This window comes from Nannobrachium achirus, assembly GCF_963921795.1.
Source record: "Nannobrachium achirus genome assembly, chromosome: 24".
Classification (NCBI taxonomy): Eukaryota; Metazoa; Chordata; class Actinopteri; order Myctophiformes; family Myctophidae; genus Nannobrachium; species Nannobrachium achirus.
This window is the reverse complement of record NC_137831.1, coordinates 26,720,060-26,732,907: the sequence shown is the minus strand read 5'-3', so window position 1 is coordinate 26,732,907 and position 12,848 is coordinate 26,720,060. Positions and strand designations below refer to the sequence as shown.

Below are 12,848 nucleotides of genomic sequence, written 5' to 3'. Positions count from 1 at the left end.
GCTGGGGTGTGTGTGTGTGTGTGTGTGTGTGTGTGTGTGTGTGTGTGTGTGTGTGTGTGTGTGTGTGTGTGTGTGTGTGTGTGTGTGTGTGTTTTGGGGCGAGCATTCTGGTTACTGGACCAAATAGGCTACTCGCAGCTGGCATTTCGGGAGGATGACATTCCGCCTACCCTGAATCTAATTCCTGAAAACGCCCCTGGTTATTCAAAAGTACAAAGTGCATTTTATTATTTGTGCCAGAAGAGTGCGCAAGTACTGCGTTTGGTGTATCTGTCGCGTATCCGTTTGTGTTTACGCCTGTAGCGAATCAGGGACCAGCATTCCTGGTGACGTCACGATCAACAGCCAATGACGGACGTCACCATCAACAAGTGCGACCTGATATAAATACAAGGAGCACTCTGCTAGCGCACAAGTACACCATACATGGCCACGAGTGCACAAGGAGCAAGTTGGCACCTAGTACAGAGTGCAGTCTAGCTTACTTCTGTATACCATTTTACACAAAAAAATTATCAGGAAACAAAAAAATCAAACCTCGGTTCGAAGTGAAGCGGTGCATTTTTATTCTATGTGTTCTAGATCTATACATTCTGTGTTCTAGATCTATACTTACTATGTGCTTTAGTTCTAGTTCTGAATGAATGAATGATTTTGTCTGGAGAGCCAAATTGTCATGTGAAGCTTGACCAATCCTCAATTCTTCATTCTGGACTGGACATGCACGGGACATGTACGGCAGTACGGGACAGACAAAGCTATACCTTGGAAGCGGTTTTCACCGCTTAAAAAATTATCAGTAAACAAAAAAACTAGAAAATCTACTTGGAAAACTATCGAAAACTAAAACTAGTATTGCCCAAATATGTACATGTGGCATTGTGATGACGTCACATCGTCACAAGTAGCATATACTGTACAAAGAAACGCTAAGCCTTTTGAACTTAATTGCCACTCACTATCAACAATAAGCAGCTGGTTTCAAACCTCTCAGTCGATGATATCAACTGTCTTCCACATGACAGCAGCTGTATCCCTGGTCTGCAACACCTGGCTTAACCTCACCTGGCCATCACAATCTGAATCTGTATTCTGATCCGCTTGCTGTCCCACCCGCTAATCCAGAACACTTTCTATCCTTAACAGTATCCAGCTTATTTACTCTGCAACATACTCTCCAGGGCTTGTTATACTGTATAGTCAGGCAGGGGAAGAAGCTGAAGGTGGTGTCTGCACAAATGAGCAGTTCAGAGGAAATGTCCTGGATCTCCTGGTTCTGTGGACATCGGGGGAACGAGTTCTTCTGCGAGGTGGACCAGAGCTTCATCCAGGACAAGTTCAACCTGACGGACCTCAACGAGCAGGTGTCCCACTACCGCCAGGCCCTGGACCTCATCCTGGACGTCGCCCTGGACGAAGAGGAGCAGGACAGCCCCAACCAGATGGACCTGGACCAGGCGGCCGAGGCGCTGTACGGCCTCATCCACACGCGCTACATCCTCACCAACCGCGGCATCGCGCAGATGCTGAAGAAGTACCAGCAGGGGGACTTTGGTTGCTGCCCCCGGGTCCACTGCGACAGCCAGCCCGCGCTCCCCATCGGCCTGTCGGACGTCCCCGGGGAGGCCACGGTGAAGCTGTACTGTCCCAAGTGCATGGACGTGTACGCGCCCGCGTCGTCCCGGCACCAACGCACGGACGGAGCCTACTTCGGCACGGGTTTCCCCCACATGCTGTTCATGGTGCATCCCGAGTGCAGGCCCAAGAGACCCACGAGCCAGTTTGTCCCCAAGCTGTACGGCTTCAAGATCCACCCCAAGGCCTACCAGCTGCAGCTTGCAAGCAGCAGCCAGCATTAACAGTCTGCACAGAAGACCATCTCCAGACCAGTGGTTCTCAACCTTTTCAGGTCACGAACCTCCCAAAATAATTTGAAGATTTTGAACTGGGGACTTACCCCCACCCTGACAAGCACTTGTAATTTTAGGAGTTGAGGCATTACATTTAGTTTGACTCGGTTCCAGATTAATATTGTGAAAATATACGATCTACAAGAGCACAACATTGCAATGCGTTGTGAGCTTGTATATTGGCTATGTATGTATGTATGTATTCTATGTTTTATATTGCATGTCTGATTACATTTGGCAATATGAAATAAGGCTTATTTGTCTTTTGTTCAGAGCAGACACCTGACAAAAGACCATTGATATAAAATATTGATTACGATAGTTAAATAAAACTGTTTAAATGTGATGTGTATTTGACTTTGTTATGGTCTGACCAAAATACATTAAGTCAGGAGATATTCGGCCCTCGGGTGTTTTAATATTTTATATTGTGGCCCCCTTTGAAAAAGGTCTGGACACCTCTGATCTAGAACAAGAGGTGTCGAACTAACTTCCGAGACAATTGCAGATACTCATATGCATTCACTTACACAGCTATCGGCTTTGTTTTTCAGCCTCACTCTATGGCCTTATCCGTGGCACCACTGCTATGCTCTATGATGTGTTTGTGGATGACATATCTTTGACCCATATTTATTTGTAAGACATTGTAATGTCTGTGAGTTTGTCTGTCCAGGGTTAATCTGATAACCACGTCTTATATATTCCATGTGGTTTAAAACATCAATATTATAGGCCTACTGGAAGTTGCCCAAATATGGAGTCGACTATTGCAGTACAACTGACATCATCAGATGAATGACATGACATCATAACATCATTGAAAGCAGTCAGTGTGGAATAAACCGGTCCAGTTCTTAAACGATCACCGCCAGACAACGCCGGAGTCATGACTGCGAACAGATCCAGATGTGTAGCACTCCTGATCGTGATACTGGTGTCCATGATGGGGTCAGCGCGGGCAGACGGAAAGATGCTCGTTCTGTTGGACAACCCAAACATCAGACACACTCACTCAATCTTCTTCCGCAGCCTGGCGGATCGAGGCTTCGACATGACATTCAAGTCAGCGGACGACCCCTCCTTGTCCCTCGTCAAATACGGCCGGTTCCTTTATGACCATTTGATCGTCTTCTCGCCGTCGGTCGAGGACTTTGGGGGCGACGTCGACGCGGAAGCCATCGCGTCGTTCATCGACGGCGGCGGCAACGTCCTGGTCGCCGCCAGCTCCGACATCGGCCGCCCCTTGAGGGAGCTCGGCGCACTGTGCGGAGTCGAGTTCGACGAGGAGAAGACCGCCGTCATCGACCACCACAGCCACGACGTGTCCGACCGGGGAGAGCACACGCTGGTCGTCGCCGACCCGGACAACCTGCTGAAAGCCCCCGTCGTGGTCGGCGAGCCCGCCAACAAGCCCATCCTTTTCAGGGGCGTCGGCATGGCGGTGGACTGGAAGAACCCTCTGGTCCACCGCATCCTCACCGGCTCCTCCACCTCCTACTCCTTCTTCACGGACAGACCCGTCTCTCCGGCGTGGGGGCCCCACCCCGTCGGCAAGGACACCCTGCTGATCGCCGGCGTCCAGGCCAGGAACAACGCCAGGGCCGTCTTCAGCGGCTCGCTGGACCTCTTCAGCGACGCCTTCTTCAACGCGCCGGTGCAGAAGGCCGTGCCGGCATCGCCGAGGCACGGGCGGTCGGGGAACGCCGAGCTGGCCAAGGCGCTCTCCCGCTGGGCGTTCAAGGAGGCCGGGGTGCTCAGGGTGGGCGCCGTCGCCCACCACCGGGTGGGAGAGAGTGCCCCGCCGGCGGCGTACACCATCACCGACCTGGTGGAGTACAGCATCGCGATAGAGACGCTGTCCGGCGAGGGCCACTGGGTTCCCTTCCACGCGGACGACGTTCAGCTGGAGTTCGTGCGGATCGACCCCTTCGTTAGGACGCGCCTCGAGGGGAACGGAGGCAAGTACAGCGTGCGGTTCAGGCTGCCCGATGTGTACGGAGTGTTCCAGTTCAGGGTGGACTACAACAGGCTGGGGTACACGTACCTGTACTCGTCCATGCAGGTGTCCGTGCGTCCACTGCAGCACACGCAGTACGAGCGCTTTGTCCCCTCGGCCTACCCGTACTACGCCAGCGCTTTCTCCATGATGGCGGGCCTGTTCCTCTTCAGCGTCGTCTTCCTGCACATGAAAGAGAAGCAAAAGTCTGACTGAAAGCGGAAATGGAATCTGGTCTTTTTTGGGCATGGAGTTGAAAATGGGGGGTGGCTTCGATCCTGTGACACTTGAAGGACTCGCCAGTCCTACAAAATACATTATGAACACATAATGAAATACAAAAAAAAAAAAAATACCCCATTAAACTATGCTTCATACTTTAAGGCTAAATCTAAACTTTTCTTAGGTTTCTTTTTTTTGCTCACTTCACGCTAGGTGTGATTATTTACATTTCATGGCCCCCCAGTTTGCTATGCATTAGACCATGGACCCCCATTATTTTTTAATTTTTATTTGTTTATTATTTTTTTGTTTGTTGTTGCTCTGGGACCCCAACTCTGCACTGTAAAATTCTCAGCTTGATAGACCCAATGTACAAAAGTATATTATTATGAATTAATCTCAAGTTCCCAGATGTCTTATTTTCGCCACTAGGGGTGAAAATATGATTGATATCTTAGTTTAAAAAGAAATCTCACCCAGTGTGAGGTCAGCGGTGCTAAGTTATTAAGTGTCCCACGAAGCTTGGCCAATGTGACCCTGACTGTACAAACAGACATCAATTGATCTACAAGAAAGATGGAATTATGGGAAATTTCAGGTGTGGTTTCTGTGTTTGTATTTTCCCATTCAAGTCAATGGGGTTATTTTATAGTATCTTTTAGCCAATGAGGAAGCAGCAAAAACCATTTAGAGAAACTTTTAGCCAATGAGGAAACAGCAAAACTGTCAGCGCGAACCAATCCTCTGGTGGTTACGGAGTATAACATTTAACCAATGACTAAGCAACAAAAACTGCTTTTGATGTTGTGAGCATACGCCACCATACATCATAAAAAAATGCTTTTAGCACCGCTCAAGAATAGTGAAAACAGCACATCTAAAGGCAACGCATTGTGAGCATAGATAGTCTATTTTCACAACACATTCTCACTCCGAAGAAGAAGGCACATAGCTACTTTTTGTCAGAAGCCGGTGCAGGCAGTGGGTGGCCTTCTCTGGCAGCAATGTGTTGATTTTCACTATCACTTAAACATTTTTTTTTTATAAAAAATAAATCTGAAATTAATTTGAGAAATAACTGACTTTTCATAATTACAAAAAAGAATTGTAGGAAACAAACAAACAAAGAGAAAATATTTACACTCTGATAAAAATGGGTCTGCGACCAAGACATGGGTCCTGACCCGTTGCATGGGAAACAAAGTTATAGACGGCTTGGCACTGAAATAAGCGTTTAATATCATTGTAGAACAATGTCTGTGGTTCTTTCTTACGGTGGCCCTAGCCTAGAACAAGCCGAGTCAGTTTTTAGAACTCTTGAACCACATGGGCTTACAGTCAGTTTTTGTTAAAACCTTTTGCTACTACTCAGGCAGATTTTGTCCAAGCCGCCATGGCGTGGCGCACAACGCATTGACAGTTTGCCGATCCATTATTCCCGTCAAAAGCTTTCCCCCGCAAAACTGATGCTGTGGTTCAAGTCAGTGGTTTTCAACCAGTGGTCCCTTTAATATATATTTTTATCCCACATTTTTCACCCAGTGCCAATTGCCTAAGCTGTAATCCTGGGCTCTGCTCTCCCTCTGCCAACCTGAGGAGAGCCCCCGAACTAACCTCACGTCACCAGTGTTTGTTTACAACGGGCCGTTGATCCGTTCTAGGCGGAGACCACAATAAGAACCAGTAAGACTCCCTAATCGGAAGATAAGCGCGCTTATCTCCACAATCTGTCGGTAGATAATGCCGGTCTTATATAAGGGTCATTTGTGTACGGTGTGATGTCATACTGATGTCAGCAGCTATGTCTCTATATATGGAGTTATATGTTGTTCGTGTCCAAATATGGGGCTTGTGAGGTCAGACTTAGTGAGATTCGTCGGTTATCTCCATATATGGAGGGATGTGTTGGTTATCTCCATATCTGGAGATTCAACCTTCAACATGTAACTATGGCTACCTAACGACTAGCCACATGACGTGAAGGTGAGTGAGGGTCTTTGTAACAGCCACCCCCAGATTTCCCGTGGAAATCTGTACAATATCGAGAAGGTCCGAACGGAAACTCTTAGTCAACTGGCCACCCCATCAAAGAGTAAAGGGACATCAAGGCCTCTCTCTTGTCAATGGGCTGGTGTCGGCCACCCCGTACGGGTTCTAGTCTGAGGTGATAGCCTGCCACCCCGTTAGTAGGCAGGGGTCCCGACAAGCCAAGGGGTCGATTGCACCAGCTTCCTCCTGCCGCGAAGGGTGCCAGCATGACTCACACCATCCTTCCTAGACGATTTTGACATCTTGTTACTAATCTGTCGGTAGATAATGCCGGTCTTATATAAGGGTCATTTGTGTACGGTGTGATGTCATACTGATGTCAGCAGTGTGATGTCATACTGATGCGGAGATATGAGCAGGGCAAAGGTGTGACGTGTGACGTGTGACCGACCGACGGACGGACGGCCGGTGGAGGTTTTGATACTAAACTGCGACCTGACGGTCGCAATAAGTGGCGTCACATCAATACAGCTTGGAATTGTGGACAAAATCTTATCCAAAGATATAAGAGAATATTCAAAGTTTTGTGTCTGAGAGGCTAAATCAATGGTGGTCCATTTGATGAGCATCAAATGCTGAATAATGGGCCTTGATATGAAAAGGGTTGAAACCTACTGGTTTAACGTGGTTAATCTTACAAGTAGGACATGACGTCTGTGTCCACAATAACACGTTTATCAATATTCTCAACCACGTCCGTGTGAACAACTGTGAGTCATATATGTTCCATTATGGTTTAGTATGTGAAATCAAAAGTATTGATCATTTTGAGTTTTGACACATTGCTATACGAGTATAGCCATATCATTCTGTACCAGTTCAAGAAGAGATGTTATCTGTAATCGGAATGTTTTATAAATACCCACACTTTTGACTTTTTCTTGGAAAGTGGCCTATTTTTGTGACATTTTGATGCACAATTACATTATAGAACTGGCTGGTTCCAGCATGCCTGCTACAATAAACAGCTGCATATCAAGAGGTAAATACTGTAAAATCACCTTGAGGTTGAAAGTATTGGAGACAGCATTGCCTGGCAAGTCCTGGCTGCCATCTTGAAAATGATTCCCTTGCGGAACATATTGTCCTAGATTTTCAGTATACAAGAGAACACAGACCCATTTTGTTATCATTTTAATTAAATGAAAAAATCACCCTACCTTCAATACTGGACCTCACTAATGCTCAATATATGACACCATTTCCGTCTACTCACTCTGTGTGAGTAGCCTACCACTATACCAGCGGTGTCATCGGTAGGCATGTTTGGTCATTTCAGATTTTCTTTTCTCGTATCAATGCAAGAGCAATGGCTTCTATTTCAGCATGCGTACTTTCCAGGAAGAGAAATGTTAGTTTTCTATTAACTCATTCACTGCAAATTATTTGATAAAATAAAAATGTGTCCAAAAAGCGACAGCGGGCCTTGCAGGGTAACTAACCACTGCCAGCAACATAGTTTTTCAAGTAGTCAGAGAATATTGTCTGCTACTGCAAAAAAAAAGAAAAAAAAGAACACAACTTTGGATTTGACCATTGCAATCCATAGTTATCGGCCATTGAAAACTCCACTGTTTAGCGGGACACATAGCCAGACACAGAAGCGGAGAAGTGAACAATTATTCTGTGAAAAAGATAAACAGGAAGCGGATGGAGCGGTGTTTTTCCAATGACGTCATTTCACTGGTGATCCAAATGCTTTAATGTAGTTGTTCTCAAATGTTTTCAAGGACCTCCAGTTTTGGTATGCATTAGGCCACGGGCTCCCATAACTCTGAGAGTGTACAAATGGAACCAAATGGGCCATTCGGTTCCATTTGTACACAAACTTTTGAAAAATCTCGGAATAGTCTGTGTTGTGATAGTCCGATTCGGCCACGGGAGCATTCAAAAGACGCCACGTGTTAGAATCAGAAAATCGGTCCATTTGAAAGATAGAGGCCCTCGCGTCAACCTCGCGTCCAGCTCCTCGTGTTTTTACTAGCTGGTCTACAGATCGTCAACAGTATCCCAAAATCTTTACCATATTTTTGGTACATAATTCAAGTGTGAATGTGTATATTATTAGATTTTACGTTACTTTCTCCTCAGCGTTCTTGGTGACGTCACAAAGGGTTTTTCTCCGCTGGTGTGTCTTCAGCTGACCAAGTTGATTAAAACCCTTGTCACACTGTTTACACACAAAGGGTTTTTCTCCAGTGTGGGTACGCTGGTGTGTCTTCAAGTCACCTAGCTGATTAAAACTCTTGTCACACTGTTTACACACAAAGGGTTTTTCTCCAGTGTGGGTACGCTGGTGTGTCTTCAGGTGACCTAGGTGATTAAAACCCTTGTCACACTGTTTACACACAAAGGGTTTTTCTCCCGTATGGACACGTTGGTGTGTCTTCAGGGTGCCTAGAATACTGAAACCCTTGTCACACTGTTTACACACAAAGGGTTTTTCTCCAGTGTGGACACGTTGGTGTGTCTTCAGGCTGCCTAGAATACTGAAACCCTTGTCACACTGTTTACACACAAAGGGTTTTTCTCCAGTGTGGACACGCTGGTGTGTCTTCAAATGACCTAAGTCACTGAAACCCTTGTCACACTGTTTACACATAAAGGGTTTTTCTCCAGTGTGGAGACGTTGGTGTCTCTCCAGGTTGTATAGCCTACTGAAACCCTTGCCACATTGTTTACACACAAAGGGTTTTTCTCCAGTGTGGGTACGCTGGTGTGTCTTCAGGTGATTTAACCTACTGAAACTTGTGTCACATTGTTCGCAGTGGAAGTTTTTTTTTTCTCCACTGTAGACACACTGGTGTTTCTTCAGAGCCGATACCTCAATGAATCTCTTCTCACATATGAGGTTTTCCTTCCTGTGTAAGTCATCAGAAGTTTTTGTACTTCTCCTGGCTGAGACGAAGTCCTCACAAGATCTTGGTTGGTCTGTGTCTCCTCGTTTCTGACGAGGAGAGACAGTTTCGGAAGATGAGGGGAGCTGTCCATTGCTCATCATTTGACAGTCGAGGTTGTTGTGGCTCCTCTTCATGTCTTCATGTCTTCATGGAGGAGAACCTGAGATGTGAAGGCGTATGGAAACTCAGAACAGCAGACCTACGTCTTGGAAGATTAGTTCATGGACACCACTGCCGGTACTTGCACTGTTAATTGGAAGGTGTTTCTTTGTCTATTGCGGGCTGGAAAGATTTGGTTTTGATATATTCTCTGTCAATCTCTGTCACCCCCTCAAGTCTCTATATAGACATGACTTAGTCTACTAACACTCTCTTGGTCATACCCAGACTAAATGTGATGTTTAAAAACTGCGTCACATCTTATTCAGGCAGATCAGAGATCTGGTCTGATGTCACAAAACACAAACCGTCGACATCATTCCTAACAACGCCGATTTACACAGACACATTTGCGATTCATCTATCAGTGACTTTGGCTTTGTATGTCATTGTTTGGCTGCACACATTTCTCGCTTCATCAGGGCGCACTTGTTGATAGTGACGTCAACAAAGATTCCCTGTTTGGCTGAGGGTGATGGAGGGACAGACATTTAGTCGTTTAATAGTTACTAGAGGTCTGCGCCCGCTTCGCCCGTTCCATAGTGAATATATAGTCCCACTTGAGTAAAAGCAGAATTATTTATAAAATAAATAGAAACTAGTCCTTGCACGTTCGAACATAATGTGCTCCGAATTATGTGCAGAGTTTGGGTTGTGTGGTGTGCATCTGTATATGAGGGATTGAATGTAGGAGTCTCAGAAGTAATGTTGGAGAACCCAGACGTACAGTATCAGTGATGCATCAGTCATCTCTAAATTTGGGCACCGTTTCAGCATGCGGCTGTTACCTTGGCGTTGGTATCAGTGATGTCAGCTATCTCCAAAATTGGGCACTGTTTAGTATCAGTGATATCAGGTATATCAGACAGACATCGGACAAAACAGTAGTTTATTTTGGTTATATAAGGAATATATAATGTATGTAATGTCCAGAGAATATTTAAGTCTCATGGACTTACAGTAAAACTAGCTGGGGACCCCCTGGACTGGCTGGACCCCCCCCCCCCCCCCCCCGCTGGAACCACTGAACTATGCATGTAGCTAGAATTAAAAAGAAAAAATGACACAGATGATTAACTGATGGAAAGGGTTAAGGTCAAAACACACACACACACACACACACACACACACACACACACACACACACACACACACACACACACACACACACACACACACACACACACACACACACACACACACACACACACACACACACAGTGTGTCAGTGCCATGATGCATAGTCGAGGGCACATGGGGTGGAAAAAACGAACAAAATTTGCATTTTCTTTTTTTGGCTCTTCTGGGCCAGCCATCCACGGTCACTTTGGCACTCGCCCTTACTGTCTTGAATTGAGGTGAATAACAAAACGTACATTTATCAATGTGACAACATAGCCTGAATCCTAGATCTCATTTCTGTCGGGTGGAAACCTCGTTATCACCAGAACTGTTACTTTTGAGGATTAGATTCAAAAATAGTAAAAGTAGTAGATCTACAAGCTTCGAGCTACTCTTGATACTTTTGTGTGAAGATGTAGTACAGTATGATCAAGTAGGGTGTTCATTTACAAATAAAATCACAAAAAGTTAGAATATGAAGATTAGAGGTTTCTGTTCAGACAGCAATGATATATCCCCCCCCCCCCCCCCCCCCCCAGGACCCCTCACCATTGAGAACCAATGAGCTACAGCATGTCATGTAGAACTATTTATAATTTCATAATCTAATGTATAATCAAAACATTCCTTCTCTCAAGAACAGTGCAACCTCCAAGTGTCATAATAAATGCCATAATAAGTGTCATTATCGACAGAGCTTTGACTGCTGGTCATATCATTTCCCATGATGATGTAATGCATTACCTAACTTCATAGATAAGAAAATGGATAGAGACTCACTCACTTTTTCATTGTACCTCAGAGAAGGCTCTCTCATGAGAGGTGCCTTGGAATAAACCAGTGGTTCTCAAGCCTTTTTCATGTCAAGGACAGAGCAGAATTTGACAACTCTATAGCTCGGGGGTTATTATGTTGGATTGTTATCTCATGCCAGTTCACTTTGTTTCTGTCTGTAGCAAAGCTTGCCTACTTCCTACACTTGACAAGACACTAGGGTTTGTAGACACTTTTCCTTTTAGATGAACCAGTAAGACTCCCTAATCGACCGTCAGGTCACATGTATACACAAATTGGCCTTAGCAACCTCATGGTGGCGCTAGAAGAGGGGCATGTGAGAAATCAGGGGAAATCAGGGCCCGCTGACGAGATCCAAATTAAAGATGGTTCGGTAGACGTCACCTGACCTGACCCGTTAGGTGTGTTCAGGGACGTGCTGGGTCCCTAATTCAGCCCGGGAAAAGGAGCTGGAGAGGCCACGTGCCAGATTTTTCGCCTTCCGGGCGCGCAGCAAGGCCCAAATACTAACCGATGAACGGTTACTGTGATTTTAGGTCTCATCGTTTTTCTGGTATGAAGAGAGTCTGATGATGTTCTATGTAGATCATCCAGGAATAGTCAAGGAAGCTATAGGGAGCAGTGGGCCGGTATTCAGATGATAGACAAGCAATGTGATGGCTCTATGGGCTGCTGCTACTCAGTGCTATAGAGAGATATCTCTCTCTCTCTCTGCAGCACTGCTGCTACTCAAAGATTGTCCATTTCAGATCATGAGACAAGCCAGTGGGCCAGTGGGACAGTAATATTTACTTTTTGGGCCAGCCATTTTTTTTATGGCCGGCCTGGACTGGCCGGGATGGACCGGCTGTTCGGGAGTTGTCCCGCTTTTCCCAATGGCCAGCACGTCCCTGGGTGTGTTTGAAGAATAATAAACTTGACCCCGGTTCCCCTGGGCATCATTCGGTTATGCTGAAAACATAAAGACGTTGGCATATTGTGCTTCTGTTTTTGGCACGGTATGACGTTGACTGTACAGTACAGGCCTTGGGTGTTTATCTATGCGCGCGCGCGCACACACACACACACACACACACACACACACACACACACACACACACACACACACACACACACACACACACACACACACACACACACACACACACACACACACACACACACACACACACAGAGAGAGAGAGTAAAATGCAAAGGGGAAATGGGCTCCGCAGCTGCTCCAACCCAGCACCCGGAAAACTGGTGAGGAGAGAAAAGGGCTGCGTTAGCGATAAATCCACAAAGTAAAGTGCACAGCAAACAACGAGAAGTTGTTAGCTCTACTCTACAACTAATAATGACTGTCTAGCGTTAGCGTTACCAACCATAGACATAGTGAAGATCTGGCACGGAGCTGCATGCAGGTTGGGCTTCTGGAGTAGATTGCAGATGGCGACCAGGTGGGGAGATTGGGAACGGGAGGCACCTGTGTAGATCTCTAGAGTGCAGAGGTCTGCAGTGGCGTGCGTTCACTTGGCTTCATCTCGTGGCCAAGCACGGTACGTGTGGAGGCGAAGACATAAAACTTGCTCCCTTATTTCCCGGGGAGAACTATTTTACCACCACACTGAATATTTATCGTATTCTCCCATGAGCTGTATTACTTCCATATTTGTATCACGAAGTGTCTCAGACTCAGTTTACAGATTGTGC

General features: G+C 46.0%; 2 protein-coding genes across 2 annotated transcripts; both read left to right on the top strand.

Moving 5' to 3' along the window:
* Nucleotides 1-1,238: 1,238 nt before the first annotated feature.
* LOC308280185 (casein kinase II subunit beta-like) lies at nt 1,239-1,859 on the top strand (the record flags this gene model as incomplete). The annotated part of the gene is made up of 1 exon (XM_080720448.1): nt 1,239-1,859. One exon carries the CDS (start codon nt 1,239-1,241, stop codon nt 1,857-1,859), a length of 621 nt encoding a protein of 206 aa, XP_080576574.1.
* A 994-nt stretch (nt 1,860-2,853) lies between these two features.
* LOC308279964 (dolichyl-diphosphooligosaccharide--protein glycosyltransferase 48 kDa subunit-like) lies at nt 2,854-4,125 on the top strand (the record flags this gene model as incomplete). Its single annotated transcript, XM_080720189.1, has 1 exon — nt 2,854-4,125. One exon carries the CDS (start codon nt 2,854-2,856, stop codon nt 4,123-4,125), a length of 1,272 nt encoding a protein of 423 aa, XP_080576315.1.
* Between the last annotated feature and the right edge of the window lie 8,723 nt (nt 4,126-12,848).